The following is a 24114-nucleotide window of genomic DNA, read 5'->3' on the forward strand; positions in this document are numbered from 1 at the left end:
AATCCCAAAAAGATTGTCTGCTGCTGCTAATGGCTGCTCGCTTTATTTGTCTGTGCATGTCCAGGAACCAGGATCTCCAGCTCTATAAACGAATGTAGGGAATAAAAAAAAATATACAAATACAAATCACAAAAAAAAAAATATCGGCCAAATTGTTAAATGGAACGTGGAGGCATTCTACTCCTTGACTTCGGGAATCTTGTAGGAGGCGGCGCGCATTTCCCGCAGCATGCACATCGATATGGCGTGGCACACCTCGCACCTAGACAGGAAGGAAGCAGGAAGGGATTAGTGCCAGCTAAGAGGGAGAGAGAGAGAGAGAGAGGGAGGGGGGGGGGGGGAGCAATGTCCCGACTCACTCGTCAGTGATGCCGTTGGGTGCCTGATTGCACTTGGCTGCAATCGCTTTGGAATTGGCCTCCTTATCGGGGAACATCATGTTCATCATGTCGACGGTCTTCGCCTCATCGAACTGCATCTGGCCCTCGCCCATTATTTCGAACTGTTTCAGCATGCAGCGACGGAAGCATTTGCTCTCGTGCGAGGCATCCTCCTTGTTCAGCACCATCTCCTCAATGTGGCCTGGCCGGAGATGGATTGGTTTGCGTTGGTTTGGTTTCGATTCAAGCCAAGGACTCATTCTGATGGACACTTACTGCGCTCCGGCTTGGGCTCACAGCCATTGCCAAAGGGCTCAACCATTTCGACCACCTCGCTGAGTGACATGGCTGTGTCCTCCTCCTTCTGGTCGTCGGCTTGGGCCAGGGTAAGCAGCGTCAGCAGCAGCATGGTCAGACAGGTCCGTTGCAGCATCATCATCATCGTCAACTTCTCTCTCTCCACAAACATAACTAATCCCATTTGGATGCGCTTTTATAGCCCAGCAACGTGATCGCAGCTCTCCGATTGGCATACCATTCGCTTGTAGCTACAAAAGCAGAGATCGGATCTGCACCCAGGGAAACCAATCAAAATGCGCCACAATTGACGGTGTAAATCGAACATTTATTCGTGAGCCACTGGAGCGTAATGTATGTAGCTATATATGTATGTACATATATGTATATATGACAATATACTCAATGCTCGCCATCATCATGTTCGATTAGGGAAACACAAAGATCTCAATCTTGCTGCGGAAGCAGGTGAGCTGCGCGTGTGCTGCATCGCAGTTGTTCTTGATGCCAACGGCTGCATCCTTGCACTCGCTGATGCCCTTGCGATAGGAGGCCTTGTAGCTCTCCGGCATCAGGAGCTCCACCTGCTTGAGCGTCGACTCCACCATGAACTTGCCCTTCTTCATCTGTGCGAATGGAGTGGAATTGAATCTGTCGCTAGTCTCGCATAGCTCGTCCTCCCTCCGCATCTACTCACCGTTTGCATCATTTCCATGATACAGTTGATGTAGCATTTGGCATCCTTGTCGTCGGGCAGAATGCCCTTCTGTATGCCGTCGGCTATTTCCGTGGTGATCTTTGGGAACTTGGGCAGGCAGACGTCACGCATTAGCTTGCCGGCTGCCCACATCTGATCCTCGGTGGCCTATAAAATAGCAATATTTGGAATTGTGTAACTGGGAAATCCATTTCGTATATCTATCTCCCATCTCTATCCTACCCCTGGACGACAGAACGGCAGGCTGACCAATAGACTGCCGATGATTAGCTGTAGATATTGCATCGCGCTCTTTCAACTCTCTTATCTGATCTGAACTGATCCGTCCCAGATATGACCGCACTTTTATATTGGCATTTGCGTCAATATTCAAATGAGAGGTCGTCGCCACGGTCCAGCCCCTCGGGCGGTACCCTACGAGCCCTAATACCATACATTTGCCATTTGAGCCAATGCCAATTGCCAATTGTCAATTGACAATTGACAATTGACAGTTGACAATTGACTGTCGATGGGCAATTGTCTGTCCGACTAAGGATTACTCAATTGCATTTCAGGTGTTCTTGGGGCACGCCACATTGGGGTAGGACCAACTGTGTGTGGGGCAGCTCAGCTGCAGTGAGTGGTTCGAGCCAACGCCCCATTGTAAAACGCTCATCATCGTCATTACGACGGCTCAACCATAATTAACTGCATTCAGTTACGCCTTTCTCGCTCTCTTTTTATCTCGCTCTCTCTTTCACTTGCTTTCTCTCTCTTTGTCTGTCTGTTTGTTTGAAAAACAAATATTTTAATTGAGCTCAGCACGCAAGAGTCAACCAGATCTTTAGGCTTTAGATAGCCGCGAGCTACAAGCGAACTGCAATTGCAGCTCCATGCGAAGGGGCACTCAGGGGGTTACGGCATCTATTTCGGGCTGACACTAGCCACAAAATGTTAGTTCGCATGTAGGGTCTAGGCGCAGGTTAGGGTCAAGCATCCTTCATTCCTTATTCCTCAAAATCACAAATCAAAGCTTTCTTTCTTTAATCTTCGCTTCTCACTTGTCTTTAATTGGATATCTGTATCCCTCTTCTTCTTTTTATTATATTCGGTATTCTGTATTTTACACTGTTTCCTTCGCTTCTCCCTTCAATTTGGAGCTAATAAGGACTAGCTCTAGCAACGTTTCTCACTCTTTGTAAGGCTTCTTTTCGTTGACTTTTATATATAGTTGCACTTCTTTGATTGCTTTTGAAGATACATTTCTCACATACTTCTCGCTTTCCTGGACTTAGCTAACTTTACACTTCTTCCTTAAGGTTTTACTTGTATTTGTGAGTTCATATTTTTCGTCGTAATCTTCTTCCCTCACTTAAAAGTGAGGTTTGAATCATGAATCGCTTTGGCAATATTTTATTGTGTTAGGCTTCTCTTTTTTATGGAAAGACATGGATATTGTCTCCCTTCAATTTCAGTCTTCTGTGTTTCTTTGTAGCTCGTTTCATTCTTAAATTAAGAAATAGTTTTAGGAATTTTTCGCTTCTAACTCCATTGTTTAGTTCTCTTTTAGCTCTTATATTATTATATATTTTACAGATCTGCCATTTAACTCCTTGTAGATTTCAGCTCTACCTGCATCTTTGTTTCTCTATCTAACTAGGGCATCTCCAACTCTCCTATAATCGCCTCTCTCGCTCTCTTCTCGCTTCAATTGATGGGAATGCAATCTAATTGCACAATGGCTACATTAGTATAAATTGCACTATTATTAGAACCTTTGAAATGAATGATTGAACAAAAATACCATCTATTTGAGCTCTATGTGGATTATAGAGTCATTTGCTTAATGCACCCTCAGAGGTCTATAATAATCGCTCAATATATGTTGCATATACTCATTATAATCGCACAATATCTAACGAGCTGCAATTGATAGAGATTGAATATTATTAAGCTATAGGATATTTGTGAATAACCTGAAAAGGAATTCCAAATTTCAAATCAAAGTAGGCCTTGCTTTAAATGCTCCCTGCCATACAGAATCATGTCTAAGCATTAAAATTCAACAAAAAACTGAAACGTAAATTGCTTGAATTTCGATTCAACACACAAACATATAAAAATAAAAAATATATACATAGATAGATTTGTACACACATACATCTCGGGTCAAGGTATAGTCCTCCTTCTAGATACAAACTCAATCCTTCTCGCACCATGTCGGACTTCTTCAAGTTCAACAAGATCTTTGATAGCCAGACCGTGCGTGGACGCGCCAACGTAAGTCCATTGCTGCTTTTGGCTCTTTATCGAGTTGTCAACTGACTATCTATGTATTCGCAGGTTGCTAAGGCCACTTGGGCATCGGTGGGTCTCATCTATGTGCTGGTCAAGATGCGTCGTCGCAATGCTAAGCGTCGCGAGTCCTTTCAATATTGCAAAGGCTGCCAGCAGAAGCTGCTGCTCTAACAGCCAAACAGCCACAGTTCCATGCGATGTCCCCCAATTTCCATTTGTGTTACGGGCTGCCAATTGCTTGGACGTTAAGCGTTAACCAAATTCCTTGTGTTATGTCTTCAAATGTTAATAAAAATTAGACCGCAGTTCGAGCAATGCAATCCACTTGACTAACATTACTTGAAAGCTAGAACTAGTTGAGAATTCCAAATGGATTCGTGAAAAAATGTTTGTGGCTGTTTAGGATAGTCTTTTACAGGAGGGGGTGCTGTAACGGTTGATTGAGATTCCCAGATATTTGAGTAAATTGACTCAGCTCATGCCGTGAGAAGTAGAGTACGATAGATCCCCTGTATTACGGCTGTCTAGTCCTATGAGCCCTGTGCTGAGTACTCGAAGGAAAACAGGGAATGGAAAGCACCCCATCTATAAAAATCATATTGCTTTATAGAGTATCTGCTAGTCGTATACACTTGAATACTTTGTTTTGACTTGGCGTTGGAATAGAAGCAATCGTAGTAGGCAATTACTGGATGCTTGGCTCAGCTCGTTTTTGGGGCAGTTCAGTTCAGACCCGGCCCCGGACCCAGACATCCCAACCCGTATTTAGGAAAACATAGATAAGACTAAAACCCGGAAGCTAATTGCTGTTATTCGCGATGGCCGATGGCTTTAAGAAGTATTTCAATGGCTCTACAATGAGCGGCCGTGCGAATGTGAGTAGACCAACTGTAATTGTCCGACTGTCCAGCTCTTGTTAGCTAACTTTCTTTGCTCCTGCTGCCTCCGGCTGCTGCCTCCTGCTGCTGCTGTGGTAGGTTGCGAAGGCCACGTATGCAACCCTGGCGCTCGTCTATTTGTTCTACCGCGTGCGCCGTGGCAAGGGTCAGCCGGCGGAGGGCAAGGAGCCGCCAAATTGCAGCTGCGACGAGAAGAAGAAGCAGATGAAAGACGCAAGCGGTCGCGACTGCAGCGTTTGCCGTGAGCGGAAACCACGCGAGGATCGTTGCTCGAAAGAACCACCACCGCCACCGCCACCATCAGCGTCAGGGAAGTGTGAGCCGCCGAAGCGTCGCAAGTGCCCTTGTGACGCGACCAAGCCACAGCATACGCAGCACCATCCACAGAGCAATCCGAAGGCCCACAGTCAGCCGGCAACAGCGAGCTTCGCTGCCAGCCCGGAAAATGTGGACGAGGCGCATCCGACACGTGAGCTCATCACACAGATGCACGAGGCCGCCTCCCGGGTGCTGCGCAATGTGATTGGCGCCGTTATTGGCGATACGGCGTCTGGCGGCACCCGCAGCGTCGACACCGACGAAAATGGCAACCGCACCACGAAAGCACTCCCCACGCCTGCTGCTGCCGCCGTGGCTCCGCCAGCTGCATCGAGTCCTCCGGTCGGTATAATCGAACCCGCCGACCAGCTGGATGACGAAGGCAGCGACTACGATCCCGATACCCAGCTGCTCAGCCGCCAGCGACGCACGGCACCGCGCGCCTGTGTGCCCAGCAACACCAGCAGCGATCCCGATGCGGCCGTCCAGCTGGAAGAGCTTGCGGCCGTGACGCAATCGCAAACGGAATCCCAAACTGTGTCCCAACTGCAGCCGCCGCCGAAGGTGCTGTCCACCTCCATCGCGCAGTCGAAGCCACAATCTCAACCGCATCATAGGTTCCGCTATTTCGAGAACGACTTTGCGTCAGAGATGTTCTTCGAGGACTTTGAGGATTAAGATTTGTCAGGGGCTAAATCCGTGGTTAACGGCTTATATATCTATCCAAATTCTCAATACAAACGAACTGTTTATTAAATTAAACCGCAGCAAAAATTGCTTTAGTCTTGACCATATAGCAAAACAATCCATTTCTACTATATTTATTGACGCAGAATAAAAAGTGAAAATTCTTTTATGGGTGCTGGAATGGTAAAGTCACTATTCTCAGCTTGATGACAACAACTCGATTTAGTTATAATTTGTATATGAATGAGGAGAATTCATTTAAAGCTCAAATTTCCCTCAACCAGTAAACAAATACTCTTCCTCTAATATAAATAAGTCATCGATTATTAAGATCCGCTTCATTTTGCATGCAAATTGTCCATCCCCAACGTTGTGTCACAGATTCAAAATACTGTTTAAACTAAAATTTCCCTCTGTAGGCTGTTAGAATAGGGAAATTGAGCAGCGAATACTATTTCTCGATATAAATAATCTATCGATTGTTAAGATCCTTTTGAATTTACGTGCAACTTCAACGTGTGACAGATTCAAAATTCCTTTTAAATTAAATTTCCCTCAATCGTATTCAGATAAATAACGTGGATTGCTGAGAGAATAAATGCTGTCTACTCCCCAACACATTAAACGCTTCAATTTTTTTTTATATTTGCAATTTAATTTTAAATTTCAGATGTTTGCATATTTTTAATTTAATTTAATTTTTTTCTTTTGGATTTTTGCTGAAAACACACAACTAGAATTGATCATCATTAGCATATTATCGTTTATCATTATCATTATAGCATTTATCATTATCAATAATCAATATTCGTAATTCATATCAATATCTTATCAACTGCATGCAGGCAGGCGGCAGTTCCTGCCAACTGTAAGCTATGTAAGCATAATTATGTTTATGTTTGTATATGTATGTATAGACTAAATAGATTCATGGTGTGCTCATACATCATATATATGAGTATGTGTGAGTGTTTGGACTTTTTTAACTAACATTTATGCAATATGGAAATAACATTTAACGTTTACTTATTTTGCTTTTTGGTTTCGTGTGTCGGTCGCATCGGCTCATCTACAGTTTCCACTGGAAGTTTTCCAGTCTTATACTCTTTCAACATTGCGCTTTCATTTGTTTTTTCTCTCTCTTTCTTTCTCCCAAGCTGTATTCGTTTATGTGAGTCAGTGAATGTGTGTGTGTGTACGTGAGTGGGTATCTTTGACTATCTGCTGCAGTATGTGCAAATTGCTAAGCAGTTAATCAACTAATCGATTAATCAGCTAAACAGCTATTCTAATGCGTTTGAAGTGCGTTTCGTTTATTGTATGTTAAGCAGCAGTAGCAGCAGCAGCGGGCTGGTTATTTTCCTTTTAATTTCCATGATCGATAAATAGTTGATATCGATAGTGCGTTTAGCCATCGTGACTGGCAACGGACTCCAGATCGCTGTTGTCCTCGCTCCCAGTTGCCTCGGTGGGTTCGCCCATGGCCACGCGCGCATATTCATCGGTATCGATGCTCTTGCAGAAATGAATCGCGTATTTCAACTTCTCCAGCAGCACAGCCTACAGCAATGAGAGGGGAGGAGTTTTAGTCTATATTTCAAGCGTAGATTTCGTTAACTTTCGGCTTACCTTGCAGGAGTAGCGTGGCATTTTGAGCAGGAAGAAGCACGTATAGCTTTCGGGCAGAAAATGATCGGGCGGATTCTTTTCGAGCACCTGCAGTACAAAGTCTCGTCCTCGGAAATCGGCTATGGTGCGCGGCAGTCGTGTTCTGCCCCAGACAAAGCGCAGAAACAGGGAACGCTCCTAAAATAGAATTTCCGAGAGCATTTTAGCAACTGCGTCAGATTGACATTTCTGCTCATTTGACTTACCTGGTTGGTGAACTCCTCCATGACCTCCCAAAACCAGCCGACCAGCGCAGAGCTGGGATCAAATCCCTTGTAGGTGGCAACCGATTTGAGCAGCCCCAGCGGTATGTCCGGTGAGCCGCAGACCATGGCCTGTAGCTCGGCGGCCGAGAAGAGCGAGAGCAGGGGCACGGGTATCACCTTGGACATGCCGTCCCGCACCGCTTTCACCTGCTCGTCGAACTCGTGCAGTCGAAAGCCGAGCGCCAGACGCACGTATTCCGCACGATTTCTGGGCGAGATGTGCGTGTAACGGGTGGACAGCGGCACCTCGTGCCCGCGCGCCGACGATGTCGAAAACGGCAGCTCCAATGTGTTGAACAGCTTGGTATCGTCGTCCATGTTGCGTATGCAGAGCAGGCCGGCCACATAGTCGCGATCCACCTCAGTGAGATCGGTGGGGCGCAAGGGCTCGCCCGTCAGCTGACGCCAAACAGGTTCCGCCAAGCTGAAGGAAGAAAGAGATGGGGTTAAATTGTGTTGTCATTGTATATTCATTCCAGCTGAACTTACTTGAGACTCAGCGGCGAGCCGGTGCGCACGGCTATGCCCATGAGCACGCCCAGGAAGCGGAACATGTTCATCTGCAGCACGGAGGTCAGGGTTGGGTCCAGCAGGAAGCAGTCTCGGTTGGCACCCGCCTCGCCACGGCCATTGGGTGTGCTGATCAGCAGTGGAACACTGCCGTTCTGCAGCTCGTCGCACATCTCCGCAATGGACTCGCTGTAGCCACCACCGCAGTCGTCCACGCTCTCGCCGACAAACTTGACCTTCCACACGCGGTGGGGCAGGGCGAGCGCCTCCTGGGTGAGCAGCGGCAGCTTCTGCACCATCTGGCCAAAGACGCTCTTCATGCCATCGACGCCGGCCAAGCCATTGCAACGACTGCGGGAGCGCTTCACCTGGATGCGATTCAGCTCGATGACGGGTCCATGCTGTTTGTCTCGCACCATTGTCGTTTGGATGACCTTGCGGAACGCGGCCTCCTTGATGTTGTAGACGAGCACGTCTTTCAGGGCGCCCAGGCTCAAGTCTCCCGAAATGGGCAGCATGGCCAGGCAGGGACAGAGCAGCTCCGAGAAGTGGTGCAGCAGGATGAGCCGAGCGTGCAGCGCCTCCGGCGGCAGGTCACGCACCAAGTCGTATTCGAGCGGCGGATTGGGCAGCGGACGCAGTCGCTCACTCAACTGCGAGGTGGACAGGGCCAACGTGTGGGCCGAGCCACAGGTGACCTTCACGATGTGCTTGCCCTGGAGGGCGGCGACCAGGCGTGGCCGTTGTATAGCCGTCACGGTGCCATCGCCCAGTTGTCCCTCGTCATTGTCACCCCAGGTGAAGACCTCGCCGGCGTCGCTGCAGGCGACGCAGTGCAGCGAGCCGGTCGCAATCGAGATGATCTTCTTGCCCTGCAGCGCGGCCACTTTCTTGGGTCGCCGCACATGTTCCACCGATCCGTGGCCGAGGCGATGGAAGTCGCCCTTGCCCCAGGTATAGACGGCGCCGGATTTGGTTAGCGCCACGGAGAACTGTGAGCCGCACTCCACCTTGATGACGCCCAGGCCGGCGAGACTCTCGATCTTGTAGGGCAGCTTGCAGCCATCGCTGCCGCCGCGTCCCAGCTTGCCATAGTCACCATCTCCCCAGCTCCAGACATTGTCGTCGTCCGTGATGCACAGCGTCTGGGCATCCCCCGAGCCGCAGGCAATGTCAATGGCCCGATAGCCCAGCAGCGCCTCCACCAGCTTCGGCCGCAGCTGATCCTCCGAGTCGCCATGTCCCAGGCGACCGTAGCGACCCTTGCCCCAGGTCAGGACGTGTCCACTCGCCGTTATCGCCGCCGAGTGGGCGCTGCCGCAGGCAATGTCCGCCACACTCATGCCATTCAGATGCTCCACCAGTTTGGGCCGATCGTAGCTCATGCGATTGCCGTGCCCCAGCTTCCCGTCCTCGCCCTCGCCCCAGGCGTACACCTCGCCGTCGGTGGTCAGGGCGAGGCAGTGCTTGCCCCCGGAATTGACGGCCACCTTCTTGACGAACACATGCTGCAAGGAGCCCAGCAGCGTGGGTATGGCCCACGAGTCGCTGCCGCCGACGCCCAGGCGTCCGCCGGAGCCGTAGCCCGTGGCGAACAGCTTGCCGTCCGGCGTGACAGCAAACAGGGATTGCTCGCCGCCGGCCAGCTGCACCGGCCGCAGCAGGCTGAGCGCCTCGCAGGGCGTCGGCGTCTTGATTCTGCTGCCCTCCAGGCCGCCCAGCTGCCCGCGATGATTGTGGCCCCAGCCGTAGATGGTGCTGGCGCCGCCCCAGCTGAGCGCCCAGTCGTCTGGCCGGCGATTGAGCCACTGCAGCAGCTGGGCATCGTGCGGCGCCTGGAACAGTGTGTGATCCTCGTGCAGCAGCAGCTGCAACGGCTGCGGCTGCAGCTGCTCCAGCAGCAGCATCTCCTGCTGGGCCAATTGATGCGCCTGCACCTGCTGCACCTGCTGCTGCTGCTGGTCCGTGGCGGAGGCATTGCTCACCGTGCTGGACGAGAGCGATGTGGTCGAGTTGATCAGCGAGGCGCCCGGAGATTGACAGCCAGCAGCCACTGCACTGGGCACTGGCGTCGGCAGCATCTCGGCAAACTTCTTGCGCACCTCCAGGCAGAATTGACGTGGCAGCTCCGTGCGTCTGATCAGGGATTGGGCCACGCGCACCGCAATGCAGTAGCGCTTGAACCACGCCCACTTGTGCATATCCCCCGATGCGTTCGAGTTGAGGCTGCTGCTGCTGCCGCCTCCGCCGGCAACGCCTCCGCCGCCGATGAAGCCAGTCACAGATCCGCTTGCTCCGGCGCAAGACGCGCTAGTGCTGCTGCAGATGCCGCTGCCGTTGGTGGGCAGGGCGGCGTCCAGTTGCATGTCGCAGGCGAGCGCCGCCAGCGTCTTGAAGTAATCCGAGTGCATCAGATGAATGCCTCCGCGCACCTGTGGCTCCTCGTACTCGTACTGACGCAGTAGCTCCGGGATGAGGGGCATCAGTATGGCCGCCAAGGCGGGCTCCTGCGGCTTGGGCGCCTGCTCCAGCAGGAGCACCGCGTGCAGTTTCTTCAGCGCCCAGATGCGCTGGGCCGTGCTCAGGGCGCCCAGTTGGGCGCAGGCCGCCAGCGCCGCGGCCAGCCGGAGCAGCACCTGGGGCTGGCGTGGCGCGAGCCGCGCATCGAGCAGCGCCATGACCAGCGCCATCGATGGCTGCGACAATACGGCACGGTCGGAGCCACTCTCGCCCAGCGTGGCAGCCGGCATGATGGCGTGCACCCAGAAGCGCCAGCCCCAGCCGTTCACCGAGCTGTCCGAGCAGAACTTCCAGCGCAGCTCATCGCCGGGCACCCGGATCTCGGGCGCCCAGTGGGCGAATTCGCGGCCCGAGCGCATGGCCAACATGCGGCCGGATGCATCCATGATCACCAGCGGATCGTTGCGTTTCTCCGTGCTGCATTGGCTGTCGAACTCGATGCGCAGCATCTCGGCGCCCGGAATGCGAACAGTTCCACTCACATTCATGTTGTCCACGTAGGGATGGCTGCTCTCCTGCATCACCGGCTTGGGCAGCTTGCCCAGGCAGTGGCGCGACGTGCACAGATCCTCCAGCTCCGTGATGCACGTCTCCAGCAGCATGGCCGCAATGCCCGCATTGCTGCTCAGCGAGATTAGGGTCTCGGCTATGGTCTGGGCGGTGCTGGGCGGGCCGCAGCGTCCGCACACCGCCAGCTTGAGCAGCTCGACCAGGCTCTTCGCCTCCGCCTCCTGCAGCAGGGCACCGAAATCGTCCAGTCCGTGATTGTGACTGAACTGGGCCAGCATCTCCTCCTGCTGCGTCATCGTGGCGGCCATCACTGACATCGCGCTGGCCGACATTCGCGAGTGCGAGCCCGCCGACATGCCCGACATGGACAGTGAGCCGGTCAGGCTCTGGAAGGCGCTCAATCCCGAGCTCATCACTGCCGCCGGCAAAGGCATCTCCTCTGGACTATGCTGCGCCTGTGGCTCTACATCGCTGGCATCCGCTGGTGCCTCGCCTCCGCCCTGGGCAATAGTCGTAGCTCCAGCTGCGGCTGCGGCAGCGGCTGCTGCTGCTGTGTTCGTAGTTCCTCCTCCTGCTCCTCCTGCTGCTGCTGCTGCTGCTGCTGATGTTGCTGCTGCCGATCCACTCCCAGTGCCGGCAGCCGTGTTCAGCTGCTCCTCCAGTTCGATGTGCGCGCCGGCATGCCTGGCCGCCGACTCCTTGTAGTTGACCTTGCTGTGGCTGGTGAGTGCGGCGACAATGAGCTGCCTCGCCTGCAAGATGCTCATTGCCCGGAGCACATGTCCCAGTGCCGCTTGGCGTGCGGCTGGCGTCTCCAGTGCCAGGCTCTCGCTGAGACTGGCCAGAGTCGAGCCGGTGGCGGCGCCAGAGCCCGACGCTGAGCAGGAGGCAGCCGCGGCTGCTGCTGCCGCCGCTGCTGCAGCCGAGGTGCTCGGCCGCACGTCCGGCTTGCCGGCCATATCCGGCGTGGTGTGCGTATGCTGCTGTGTCTCCGCCTCGTAGATGCCCAGGCTGCTGCCGCCGAGCGGATCCCGAGTGCAGCCGAAGGGCACCGGGCCGCGTTTCTCCTCATCCAAACTGGCGTTGGGCAGACCCCAGGCCATGGAGTGGGAGCTGCCGCATGCCACACGATTCACGATCACCGCATCCAGCCCGATCACCAGGGCCGGCTTCTTGTTCACAAAGGTGTTCCCGCTGCCCTGTTGTCCGTGGTCGTTGTCGCCCCAGGCATAGACCTGTCCCGCGTCCGTCACGGCCAGGCAGTGCAGCGCACCGACGGCCACGTGGATGACGCGATGGCCACGCAGTCCGGCAATGGGCTGAGGCTTGCGCACGTGCTGATCCCCGCCGTGGCCCAGGCGATAGTAGTCGCCCTTGCCCCAGGTCCACACTTCGCCGGCTCGGGTCAAGGCCAAGCTGAACTGGGCCCCGCACTCGATCTGGATGACGCCGATGCCCGAGAGACGCTCGATCTCGTGCGGCGTCGAGGAGCCCTCACTGCCGCCGCGTCCCAGCTTGCCAAAGTCGCCATCGCCCCAGCTGAAGACGGCGCCGTCCTCGGTCAGCGCCAGCGTCTGGGCATCGCGACTGCCGCAGGCCACCTGAATGACCCGACGTCCACTGAGCGCAGCCACCAGCTTGGGCTTCAATTGGGTGGCATTGTCACCGTGGCCCAGTCGCCCGTACTCGCCCAATCCCCACGTGTAGAGCTCGCCCTGGCTGCTGATGGCCGCCGAATGGGATGAGCCGCAAGCGATGTCGCGTATCTTCTTGGCGCGCAGCGCTTCCACCAGTCGCGGCTTGTCCAGCGTGCTGCGATTGCCATGGCCCAGCTTGCCGTCCTCGCCCTCGCCCCAGCTGAACACCTTGCCGTCCAGGGTCAGGGCGAGGGCGTGCTTGCCGCCCGAGTGAACCGCTACCTTCTTCACCACATACTGATGCAGCACCGGCAGCTGATGGGGCAGCGGCACATTGTGGGTGACCCCGAGGCCAAGTCGTCCATTGGTGCCCTCGCCGCAGGCATAGACCTTGCCATCCTGGCTCACCACAAAGAGCGACTTCGAGCCGCCGGCTATGTGGATGGGACGCAGGCGACTTATTGTCGGCGAGAAGGTGGGCACCTTCACCTTGGAGCCCTTCAGGCCGCCCAGCTGCTCCTTGTCGTTGAGGCCCCACACCATGACCGTGCAGGGCAGCTCCTGGTCGGTATGCCCGGTTAGGCTCTCAGCTATTGGCGCACTGCTCGATGTTCCGGCTGTTGCTCCTGCTCCTCCGGCAGCTGCTGCTGCGGCCATAGCCGCCGCTGCCGCTGCGCCCGCGCCTCCATTCGTGCTGCCATATTCACAGGCCAGGAACTGGGCATTGGCCAGCATGTGCTGGATGTCCGGCTGCTGGCGACGTCCGATAAACTCGATGCCGTGCACCTTGCACTGGATGCCGTTGTTCTGGCACTGCTTGATCACAATCTCGATCCAGGGATAATAGGAGACCGCCTGCTGCATCAGCACCACCCGATTCACGGTCGATCCCACGGGCACCCATGTGTACTCCTTGAGGCTGTCGATGCAGTCACCCACACGCACCTCCACCAGCGACGGCATGTGCGAATGATCCTCCGGACTGACGCGCAGCGCCAGACTGTGCACCAGGATGCGATCGTGCAGCTCCAGGCGTATCCAATGCCGGCAGGCGCCGCTCGAGCAGCTCTGCCAGGCCAGGCCGCTGCCGTCTAGCAGATGCTTCGCTGCCGCCTCATTGGAGCTCACGCTCAGCGAGCGTATGCAGCGCGACCAATCCTCAATGAGATCTGCTTGAGACGCAGCTGTCGCAGCCCCAGCCCCAGCCGCAGCCGCAGCCGGAGCTTGTCCAGCAGCTGCTGTTGCGCCTCCGGCTGTCCCCGGCGTCGCCGGCGCAGCGACTGTTGGACTCGGTTCCACGTCGTTGATGTGACCTTGCCAGTTGGGCTGGTCGGGAAACTCGACTGTCAGCTGCTTGCCCCGCATCGCCGTCACCAGGCCGTACTCCAGCTGGCTGCGTGAGCCGCCCAGCCGCATCAGTTGCCTCACCCGGGCGCCCACAGCTATGGGCGGCGGCGGGCGTGGCAGTGGGAGTAAATGTGCTCCCGGCTGTGCCGCCTCCACCAGTTCGATGTGCACGAAGCATACCCAGTAGGTGCTGCCATGATTGCGCCAATCCACCTGCACGTTCAGATCGTGCAGCCCCTCCGTGTCCACGATGAGCACGGTGCCCATGTCGCCCTGCTTGATCTCCTCGAAGTCGCGACAGCAACGCACCAGCATGCCCGGACGCACCAATCCCCGGACATAGAGCGCATAATGATCGGCAGTGGGAAAATCTTTGCGCGTATCGAACTTCTGCACCGGCTGATCCTCGACCGTGTCGGAGGATGAGCAGGTGCTGCTGTTGCTGCTGGTGGTGCTGGTGGTGCTAGTGGTGGTGGTGGTGCTGCTGCTGCTGCGACTGCTGCCATTGGCGGCCGCTGCTGCTGCTGCCGCCGCTGTCGGCTCCACTGCCTCCACATCGATGGTATTCGCACAGACATCCGGATGCTCCAGTATCCATTGGACGATTTGCTCCGGCGTCGGCACAGCCTCCGCCTGCAGCGACAGCTGCTTCAACGCCAGCTCCACATTGCGTCGCGTGAAGCCCATTTCCATAATCTGCTCAATTAGCTGTGCATCGCTAGCCGGCGGCGCTGCCTGGCTGAGCTGATCCGCTGGCGCAGGCGCCGACTGCTCCTTGGCCACATTGTAAACGGCGATGCCATGGACCATGGTCGGCTGCGCTGGGCTGGCCAAGTGCACCGGCTGCAGCGCGTTCTCCGCGTTCAGCTGCTGATACGCCTGGCTGGCCAGCGTCTGGACGCAGTTGAGCGCCGCCGTGGCCAGATCCGTATAGCTATAGCACGCCTTCACCGGGGACGGCTGCGTGGCGCGCAGCAGCAGGACCTGTATGAGCAGCTGCTCCGACGGTTGATGGCTGCGCGAGAGGGAGAGGGAGAGGGGGAGGGGGAGTTAGTTAGATGTGTAATCCTCTCCAGCAATGCATTCACTCCTTACCTGTTGTTGTTGCCATTGTCGTTGTTGTTGTTGCTGTGGTTGCCGCTGCTGCTGTTGTTGGCCTCCGTGTGCTCCGACTGCAGCTCCAGTTCCGCCTCGTTGAGCGCCTCCGCCTCCGGCTCCTCGCTGCACTCGTTGCTGCTGTAGACGCTGGCCGGCGCCCGCTGCTTGAGTATCTTGCGCAGCGCCGCCTGGTGCCGGTAGAGCACACCGTTCGTGTGCAGCACCGCCAGCTGCAGCTGCTGGCTGCGCAGCAAGCGCACGTCCAGCTTGCCCTCGCCCGCATTGAGCAGCTCCCAGTTGCCGGCGCTCGAGCTGGAGCTGGGGCTGGGGCTGGCGGCGCCATAGAGCAGCACGGTCCAGGCGTTGAGCAGCATCTCGTTCATGGGCAGACGCGTCAGGCTGAACACGCTGTGGTCCAGCTGCGGCAGCACCGTTGCCAGCGGCACCTTCACCAAGCCCTGCGCCAGATTGGCGACCGCCGGCGGAGCGCTGTAGGCCAGCAGGCAGCGGCCTTTGTGGGTGAAGCTGGCGATGATCATGTGGCTGCCCTCGTGGAAGCAATGGAGGCCGACACGCGGACGCAAGTCGTAGCCACCCATGGCGCTCAGCACGCCCAGCACCAGGCTCTGCTCCGTGTCCAGCGGCGTCTGCGGCAGCTGCGATTCGCCCTGCAGCAGCTCGGCGGCGACGCAGAGCTTCTGTGCCAGGAACGAGTTGATCACCGCATTCCAATGCGGCAGTGTGTGCAGGCGACGCAGCAGTGCCACCAGCTCCTCGGCCACGCTGCCCGAGTGGGAGGCGGTCAGCAGGACTCGCGCCTTGCCGCCCTCCTGCACCGGCTGCAGTGTCACATCGCCCGGACAATGCAATGCGATGCGTCCGAGCGTGGCGAAGAGCTGACGCACCAGGCCAGCCATGCGCGGCTCCTGCTCCACGCCCCACGAGCTGAGGATGCACTGCATCAGGCGCAGGCAATGCAGCTGACGATACACTCCACGCTCCGTGCCCGCCGGCTGCTCCAGCAGCGCAAAGTAATGCGACAGCCAATTCGGGGAGCTCAGCTCCAGGCACAGCCGTGGACAATCACCTGGAAGGAGCACCAAAAATCATACATATTTACAGTCAGAATACCATCGATTGGTGGATTCTCGCGCCTCGCGCTCACCTGCTATGGCACGTATAAAGCCAAGGTTCAGCCAGCTGAGGCAGTGCACCACATTGGCCAGCGCCGGCTTCGGATCGACTATAGCACGGAACATGCTCGTGATGCCACGAAGCGCGTACTTGTCCAGCTGGGCGCCGTGCAGGCCACTGCCCACGGCCAGGATTTGCAGCAGCTTGGAGGCGCAGTGCCTCAGAAGCTTAGTGGGATGCGATTCGCTGCTGGGCGGTGGCTCCAATGTGCCCAGCTCCTCGCGCTCTGGCTCCGTCGGTGAGGCAACATTGAGAGCGCTGTCCGCCAGCTGAAGATCGTATTGGCCCTCCTTGCCCATGCGATAGGAGTTGGTGGCGCCCGTATACCACTCGACACGCACCCACCTGTTGGGGAGGAATTGCATTATTAGAAGTGGAATCTTAAGGAGCTCCTGCTGCTGCTGTTTGTTGCCACATACCCGTCCTCGCCCACCTCGCTGATGATGCGCCCCTCGCCCGGCGGATTGCCATCCTGGTCGCCCCACTTCCAGTCGGCGCCGCGCACAATGCGCGTGCCGATCTTCATGAGCTTGGCCAGATCCGGTCCGCTCAGCTGCGCCTTGCTGCACTTCTGCTTCAGCACGCTGTCCTCGTAGAGGACGCTCAGCTCGCAGTTGTTCGGCTTGACGTTGCCCTCGCCGCCCGTCTGGGCCAGCAGGCCCAGGACGGTGCCCAGCAGGCCCGAGTTGATGAGCAGTCCCAGCTCGTTGGCGCCCAGCTCCTTGGCCAGCAGCCCGAAGACGCTGATCAGGAAGCGGGCACGTGGCAAGCGCTTGAGCAGCACGTAGGTGCTCAGGTTGCAGCTATCCTTGCCGCGAGCGGCGCCCTGCTGCTCCTGGTTGACCAGGCGACGCAGCTCGCGCACAGCCCAGTCGAGGACCCGCGACTGGGCGAGCAGGAGGCGTGCCTTCTGGTACGCGCTCACCATGTTCAGCTGGCCGAGCACATGCTGCGGCGACGCTCCGCTGGCCGCCGACTTCAGATGCAGTCCCAGGTAGCCATTGAGCAGGCTGTACTGGGCGGCGTCCAGCAGGCCGTGCAGCTCCAGAAGCTGCTGCACCAGCTGCAGCCCGGCCAGACGCAGCTGGAAGCGCTGCATTTGGCAGTACATGGCGCGTCGCACCGTCTCCACGTCGCAGCTGTCCTGGAGCGCAAAGTCCACGATGTCCTGCATGAGCGTCGCATCCAGCTCGATGTCCGTCTGTAGCTGGCGTTCGTTGAGGCGGCGCAGCAGCGACTCCTCCTCGTCCAGTTGCTTCTGCTGCTTGGGCTTATTTTTCTCCTCCTCCTGCTGCTGCTGCTGCTGCTGCTGTTCGTGATCATAGATGAGCAACTCCGTTGCAACAGCTTGTTGCTGCTGCTGCTGCTGCTGGATGCTGGCATTGAGCAGATCCTCGGGCTTGGCCGCCGGCTGTTGCTTGGCGGTGCGCAGCTCCTGCAGGAGGCGTCGCACCAGCAGCCGGAATCGCGGCAGACGCTGCAAAATTGGCAGCCGGCGCAGTCCGCGCTGCTGCGGACTGATGGCGGGACGCACCTCGTAGAGCAGGAAACGCAGACGCTCCAGCACGGGCGCACAGACCTCCTTGTAGCTGCGATTGAGCTGCTGCCGCGTCCGCACCACCGACCACTTGGCCTGGTGCACCAATCGTATGATCTCGCCCAGCTGCTTGGGCAGCGACTGCTGCTGCTGCTGCTGCTGCTGTTGCTGTTGCTGTTGCTGCTGTTCGCCCAAGGGCAACGCCTCCAGAGCGCTGAGCACCAAGCCGCCCAGGCACTGATGCCGCAACAGAACGGCGCTCAGTAGACGCTCCAGCTCCTGCACCGGATGCTCGGTGGCGAACTCCTGGTGCCACATCAAATTGTGCGCCTTGCAGTAGCGTTCGGTCAGTGTCAGCCAATTGGCCACCAGCGGGTCACTGAGTCGCGCCTCCGCCAGTCCCGCAATGAAGCTGTCCACGCGATTCTGCAGCTGCGCCTTGGGTGGCGGCGGCAGCGGTGCCTCCGTGGGCGTGTTGCCCGCCGTGCTGTGACTGCTGCGCGCCTCGCCCTTCTCCTCGTCAAACGGATTGTTGGGCTGCAGCATGAGCAGGCCACCGCTGAGCAGCGACGACTTGTCCAGCTGACGGCACTGCAGCTCCGCTGGCTGCAGGCCCGGACCGCTGCACATGAGATTGGCGACCAGGCCCAGCAGCTGGGCCAGCGCACACTCCGAGCTGAAGTGCGTCAGGCGGGTGGCACCCGGCGTGGCGGTCTGCAAAGCAATGCCAATGTCAATGGACTGTCTCATTGATGGATTCAGCTAGGTCTAGGTGTCTTACCTTCTCCTCGTTGGCGTTCTGGTTGGCTAGATATTTGCCCAGCTTGTGGTGCTGCAGCAGCTGCTCCATGGCGCTGCGATACGCCGGCGTGCTCAGCTCCGCGCTGAGATCCTTGCCCAGACCCAGATCCAGCAGGGCTCGCATGTTATCCGACTCACAGCTGTAAGGAGACACAATATAACGGCAATTGAAATCAACTCTGGCTATGGATATGAATCCCATCTCCCCACTCACTTGTAGCCATTGAGATCACAAACGTAGCCGGCCACAATGATGCAGCGTCCGCCGTCGAGCAGCAGATTCTCCATGTCGCAGCGCCGGACGTAGTGCGTCTCTGGGTCGGCAGCTGGGGGCGGTGCTCCGCTTTTGGGGCCGCCGCGACAAATGATGCCCGGCCAGCCCATGTCGTCGTTGTCGCGCAGTTCGCCCTCGCCCAGGGCGCGGTTCAGGCGATCGAGCACGCGCAGCAGCGGCAGGAAGAGGCGGGCCCAGCGCAGGCTGGCCAGGCACTGGGGGCGATCCCGCTTCAGCAGCACCAGGCCCACCAGCAGCTCGTGCAGCAGCGCGTCCGAGATGTCCGACTGGAGCACACGATTCAGCGCGGCGCCCAACAGCTGGGCGCCCAGCGTCACCAGCTCGCCCGACTCCCGGCACTGCAGAGCCAGCTCCTGGGCCTGTTGCAGCGTGCTGACGCAGGCCGGAATCAGGCTGTGCAGGTATTGGGCGAGCAGCGCCTCGGCTCCCGTTGTGTCCTCCTCGGGGCCCGCCTGATGAATGTGCGCCAGCAGCAGCCGCTGGAAGCGATGCAGCAAACAGAGACTGGGACTCGTGCCGGGCTGCTGCTGCTGCTGCAGCAGGAACTGTTGCTGCTGCTGCTGATGCTGGTGATGGTGATGTTGATGCTGATGCTGGTGGTACAGGTGGTGCTGGTACTGGTGGTGGTGGTGATGGTGGTGCAGGTGGTCCTCCTCTGCGGGCTGTTGTTGCTGGTGCTGCTGCTGCTGCTGCTGTTGCTGTTGCTGTTGCTGCTTGACCAACAGCGTCAGGGAGAGGCGACTCTGTGTGAGCGATGCATTGTTGCCCAGCAGCCGCGTGATCAGCTGCAGCAGCGGCAGATGTGCGCCGTCGTTGCAATCCGTGGAGCAGGAGCTGCTCTCCAGCCGTATGGCGTGCTGGAGCGCCGTCTCCAGGCCGCCCTCGGCCATCAGCGAGCTGACCAGCAGATCTGTCATGAAGCGATGTCCCGGCGAGCAGGCCTGCCCCGGCTCCGAGGGCAGCAGTGCCGTTAGCGTCTGTGCGCGTTCCGCTGCCGTCGGCAGGAGGACGCTCCAGCCATCCTGCAAAGGGAGAGTAATCAACAGATGTGATGAGATGCATATTCAGGATTATCATTAATGAGAGTTCACTCAGTACCTGGAGTGCCTGCTGGGCGGCCACTTGGATGGTGCGCAGCACCTGGCTGCCGCCGGCTAGACTGAGGATGCGGGTCTTGAGGCTGTTGAGCAGTCGCCCGCCGCTGGCCAGGCCGACGGTGCGCGGCTCCACGCCGTTGGCGATCAGCGCCAGCAGCTGGAGCCGCACCAGATTGAGGCAGGCGACGGCAATGCATTCGGACTCCTGGTTGGGTGTCTGGCGATTATCCTGCGCCGTGCTGGCACTGCACATGCCCAGCAGCTGGTCGAGCAGTCGGAATGTGGGTTCGCCCAGGTCGATGACAAACGGCGCACGCAACGGCACACCCTGCCGCGTGCTCTGCGTCCAGATCAGGCTCTGTGCGGCCGTGCAGGCAATGCCGCTGGCCGGCAGCGTGGGCAGGGTGACCTGGATGGGCTGCCGGAGCAGCGGTTCGCTGCAAACGGAGGCGGGACAGATCTGCTGATTATCGTTGCGACCCCAGCCAAAGATCTCGCCGCTGCTGCTCAGCGCCAAGCAGTGGGCCACGCCCACGGCCACGTCCACAATGCGCTTGTGCTGCAAATCAGAACGAAACCAGGATTAGCTCATCCCGAAAACAGATTCCTGATGGCCCATGCCCAGACTCACCTGCAGGCCGGTTATCAATCTGGGCACACTGCAGCCCTGCACGTTGCGCTCGACCAGCTGGTGGCCCAGGCAGGAGGCCTTGCCCCAGCTGTAGAGCTGGCCCTCGCAGCTGAGCGCCAGCGAGAACTGGGCGCCCGCAAAGACGCGCTGCACCCGCGGCAGGCAGTCGATGAGCTGCGGCAGGAGGCTGCTGTTGCAGCTGCCGTTGCCCAGCTTCCCGTAGTCGCCATCGCCCCAGGCAAAGACCAGTCCCTCGCTGGTCAGGCACAGCGTATGGGCATCGCCGCTGCCCAGCGCCACGTCCACCACCTGGTGATCCTTGAGCGCCATCACCATGGCCGGCAGACACTGATCATCCGAGGTGCCATGTCCCAGACGGCCGTAGGTGCCGCGGCCCCACGTATAGAGATTGCCGCCCAGCGTGATGGCCGCGCTGTAGGAGCAGCCGCAGTAGACGGACTTGACCAGGCGCACCAAGCTCTCGATTTTGGTGGGCAGCTCACGGGCATGGCAATCGCCGTGCCCCAAGCGCCGGCTGTCTCCGACTCCCCACGAATAGGCGTTAACTGAAAGAGGCAAAGAAAGATTAGCCAAAGCTTCGCTACTCCATTTGGCGGTAGCTTCCACTTACAGTTGCTGTCCACGGCCAGGAAGTGGCGGCCCTCGCAGTGGGCGGCTATGGAGATGAACGTCTCGTTGGCTATTTCGGCAAAGTCCAGCTGCTGGGGCTCCGCCTCCGGCTTGGCAATGTGCCAGTTGTAGAGCTTGCCCTCCTTGCTGAGCAGCAGCACCACATCCTCGCTGCAGGCCACCTGCTGCAGCTGGAACTTGCAGGGGAGCAGCGGCGGCGGTGGCGGTGCCGGCGGCTGCTGTGCGGATGCATTGCTCCAGCTCAGGGCGGGCTCCACGTTGAAGCCGGGTTGCTCCTTGGAGAGCGCCGGCCAGCCCAGGGCATAGACGCGTTGCTGCTCCCACATGTTTGTGGGCGTCGTTGTGGGCGTGGCCGTGGCCGGTGCCGCTGTGGGCATGAGATTCGTTCGCTGCGGCATATGCGGCTGCACCAGTCGATCCAGATGAGAGATGATGACCACAGCAGCACGCCGCAGATCCACAATGGCCGCCGAGCTCTTGGGCAGCATGAGAAAGCGCAGAAACGTTTCGGTGGCGCTGGCCAGCGGCGTTGGCAGCTCCACGTTTGGGTTGGGGCAGCCACTGTGACTATGATGCACTGGCTCGGCGCCCAGGCGCTGATACCGTTGCAGGATGCGCAGCAGCGGAGCGCCCGACTTGCGTGGCATGTCACGATTATCGCCATTCACACCGCCATGTCCGTGGGCGTGGGCGTGGGCGTGGCCGTGCACGTGGCCATGGGCATGGCCATTGTCGTTGTCCTTCTCCCAGAGCAGCAGCAGCAGCACCACGCACTCCAGCGTGGCGGCCAGCGTGCCCTTCTGCACGCCCAGCTCCAGCAGCAGGCACAGAGCCGTGTGCCTATCCGCCAGCGGGGCCAGGCAGCGCCCGCCCATGGGATCGCCGAGGGCGACGAGACGCAGAAACTTGATCGAGCGCTCCATCACCTCCAGCCAGAGCGGTGACACCTGGGCGGCCGAGTCGAAGAGCGTCGCCTCCGGCAGCTCCTGCAGCGACTCCAGAGCCTCACTCAGCAGCTCGCTGCACATTTCCATATCCTCGCCGGAGCGCCAGGCGCGACGCAGAAAGGCGAAGCTGAAATTGAGCGCGGCTCGTGTGCCGACGCGCGCCAGGCCCAGCGCCGCATGCTCCGGCTCCATCTGTGGCGGGCGTCGCGGCTGCTCCTGTTCGGGTGGAGCGGGCGCAGTGCAGTCCTCCGACTGCTGTTGTGTGGCTGAAGAGGGATGTGTCGATTGCAGCTGCTGCTGGTGCTGATTCTGCTGCTGCTGCTGCTGCTGCAGTAGATTTCGCTTGAGGGCCACAAAATATCTTTCGTAGATGAACAGCTGCTGGCGCAGTTGCTGCGCCGAGAGGCAGTTGCCGGCGGCGCGCAGCGAGAGGTCGTGGAGCTCAGCGATCATGGTGCGCTGGCAGTCGTGCTTGGCTAGCTGGTTGGGCGGCTGGCTCCACATCCAGCTGCTCAGCGTCAGCTCTGTGGCGTGCAGTTGCCCGGCCGTTGCCTGCTGGGCCGCCGCCGAGGTTAGCTTCTTGATGGCCATGTCCGAGTCGAGGGGTCGGCAGCCGTCACAGTTGCAGGCGGAGAGTGGGCCGCAGTACTCGGGCTGGCAGCAGGCGCACTGCAGCGCCTGGGCGCCACAGTAGTGTTTGCCATCGTCGCCCAGGTAGGAGAGCTGGCCGCGTGCATTCAGCAGCGGCGCCGTCGGCGAGGACACCAGTTCACAATCCTGAATCAGATGATTCCAGAGCACAGCGCCCTCGGCACCGTTGCGCAGGCAGGCAATGAGATCGGCGCGTAGCCATTTGGCGTCCAGGTAGGGCAGTGGGCGCAAATAGAGATCACTGATGGGTGTGGCAACACTGGCATGGCTGCTGGAGCCGCTGGACGTATGTGCCGGAGCTTCTGAAGCGGCCGCTGCAGCGGCGGCAGCAGCAGAGGCCGTTCCAGCGTTGCCCAGCCGATTGAACGTGAACATGGCGGGGGAGAGCGCGCGCGTGGGAGGGAATGTGTGTCCTTAGTAGACGTGTTCACAGCACTGGAATCCAGCAAACGCTGCTGCATCCAATATTAACATGGCACATTTGTTTTTTTTCCAAGACTTTCGTTTTTCTTTTTAATACCTTTGATTGTTTTCCTTTTATTGTTTATTTTTCCTCTTTCTTATTGTTCGTTTTTTTTCTTGACTATTCTTGATTATTCTCTACTTGCTTCTGTTGTGGCAAGACACACGATTAGAAGAAGAAGCAGAGTAACGGTTACTAGCTGCTTGTACGAGGCAGCGGGCAGCATGCGGTCGGACGGGCGGGCGGCCGTCGGCCCAGTTGCAGGCTCAGTCAATGTCGTCAGACTAACCAATACACCTACACACGCGAACAGCCTTTTCACACACACACGCAGACAAGAGACACACGCACAAATAGTGGCTTAGAATGAATCGTAGTTTTCATTTTCATTGCACTTGTGTCTGTGTGTGTGAGCAACAAAATAACAAAAAAATAAAACAATATAACTCTTGCGTTGATTTAGTACACTTATCTCACTAATATACTGTAAATTGTTGATTAAGTTCAACAACAATGCACATTAGTTTGTTATGCATTTCTTAAGTTAAGTGAAATATATTTAATCAATTAATAGTCGCCGTTGTTCTGCCTGCTACGCGAGGCTGCCAACCTGCTTGCGAAAAAAAAAACAAAAACAATTATCGATTAATGTTGTTGCAATTTTTCGCCCAACTTATCGAGCGACACTATCTGGCAGCACTGGCTTTTTTTT

At 57.5% G+C, this 24114-nt stretch overlaps 5 protein-coding genes across 5 annotated transcripts; 2 read left to right on the plus strand and 3 right to left on the minus strand.

Moving 5' to 3' along the window:
- Positions 1-21: 21 nt before the first annotated feature.
- LOC6585380 (general odorant-binding protein 19d) lies at positions 22-965 on the minus strand. Its single transcript, XM_002010976.4, has 3 exons — positions 657-965; positions 360-582; positions 22-262 (listed from the first exon to the last, which is right to left on the minus strand). The coding sequence occupies exons 1-3, from the start codon at positions 859-861 to the stop codon at positions 178-180; spliced, it is 513 nt and encodes a 170-aa protein (XP_002011012.2). The 5' UTR covers positions 862-965; the 3' UTR covers positions 22-177.
- A 19-nt stretch (positions 966-984) lies between these two features.
- On the minus strand, positions 985-1724 carry LOC6585379 (general odorant-binding protein 19a). The gene is made up of 3 exons (XM_002010975.4): positions 1618-1724; positions 1375-1542; positions 985-1303 (listed from the first exon to the last, which is right to left on the minus strand). The coding sequence occupies exons 1-3, from the start codon at positions 1678-1680 to the stop codon at positions 1106-1108; spliced, it is 429 nt and encodes a 142-aa protein (XP_002011011.1). The 5' UTR covers positions 1681-1724; the 3' UTR covers positions 985-1105.
- Positions 1725-3408: 1684 nt separating this feature from the next.
- Positions 3409-3995, plus strand: LOC6585378 (putative 60S ribosomal protein L33). Its single transcript, XM_002010974.4, has 2 exons — positions 3409-3657; positions 3721-3995. The coding sequence occupies exons 1-2, from the start codon at positions 3595-3597 to the stop codon at positions 3844-3846; spliced, it is 189 nt and encodes a 62-aa protein (XP_002011010.1). The 5' UTR covers positions 3409-3594; the 3' UTR covers positions 3847-3995.
- Positions 3996-4358: 363 nt separating this feature from the next.
- On the plus strand, positions 4359-5697 carry LOC6585377. The gene is made up of 2 exons (XM_002010973.4): positions 4359-4550; positions 4653-5697. Exons 1-2 carry the CDS (start codon positions 4494-4496, stop codon positions 5568-5570), a joined length of 975 nt encoding a protein of 324 aa, XP_002011009.1. The 5' UTR covers positions 4359-4493; the 3' UTR covers positions 5571-5697.
- A 564-nt stretch (positions 5698-6261) lies between these two features.
- Positions 6262-24011, minus strand: LOC6585376 (probable E3 ubiquitin-protein ligase HERC2). The gene is made up of 12 exons (XM_032732826.2): positions 21322-24011; positions 20691-21256; positions 20061-20618; positions 18882-19984; positions 18648-18807; positions 16749-18580; positions 16301-16674; positions 15133-16222; positions 8003-15052; positions 7454-7937; positions 7209-7385; positions 6262-7139 (listed from the first exon to the last, which is right to left on the minus strand). Exons 1-12 carry the CDS (start codon positions 23312-23314, stop codon positions 6987-6989), a joined length of 15540 nt encoding a protein of 5179 aa, XP_032588717.2. The 5' UTR covers positions 23315-24011; the 3' UTR covers positions 6262-6986.
- Positions 24012-24114: the final 103 nt, after the last annotated feature.

Source organism: Drosophila mojavensis, unplaced genomic scaffold (assembly GCF_018153725.1).
Source record: "Drosophila mojavensis isolate 15081-1352.22 unplaced genomic scaffold, ASM1815372v1 contig_136, whole genome shotgun sequence".
NCBI lineage: Eukaryota > Metazoa > Arthropoda > Insecta > Diptera > Drosophilidae > Drosophila > Drosophila mojavensis.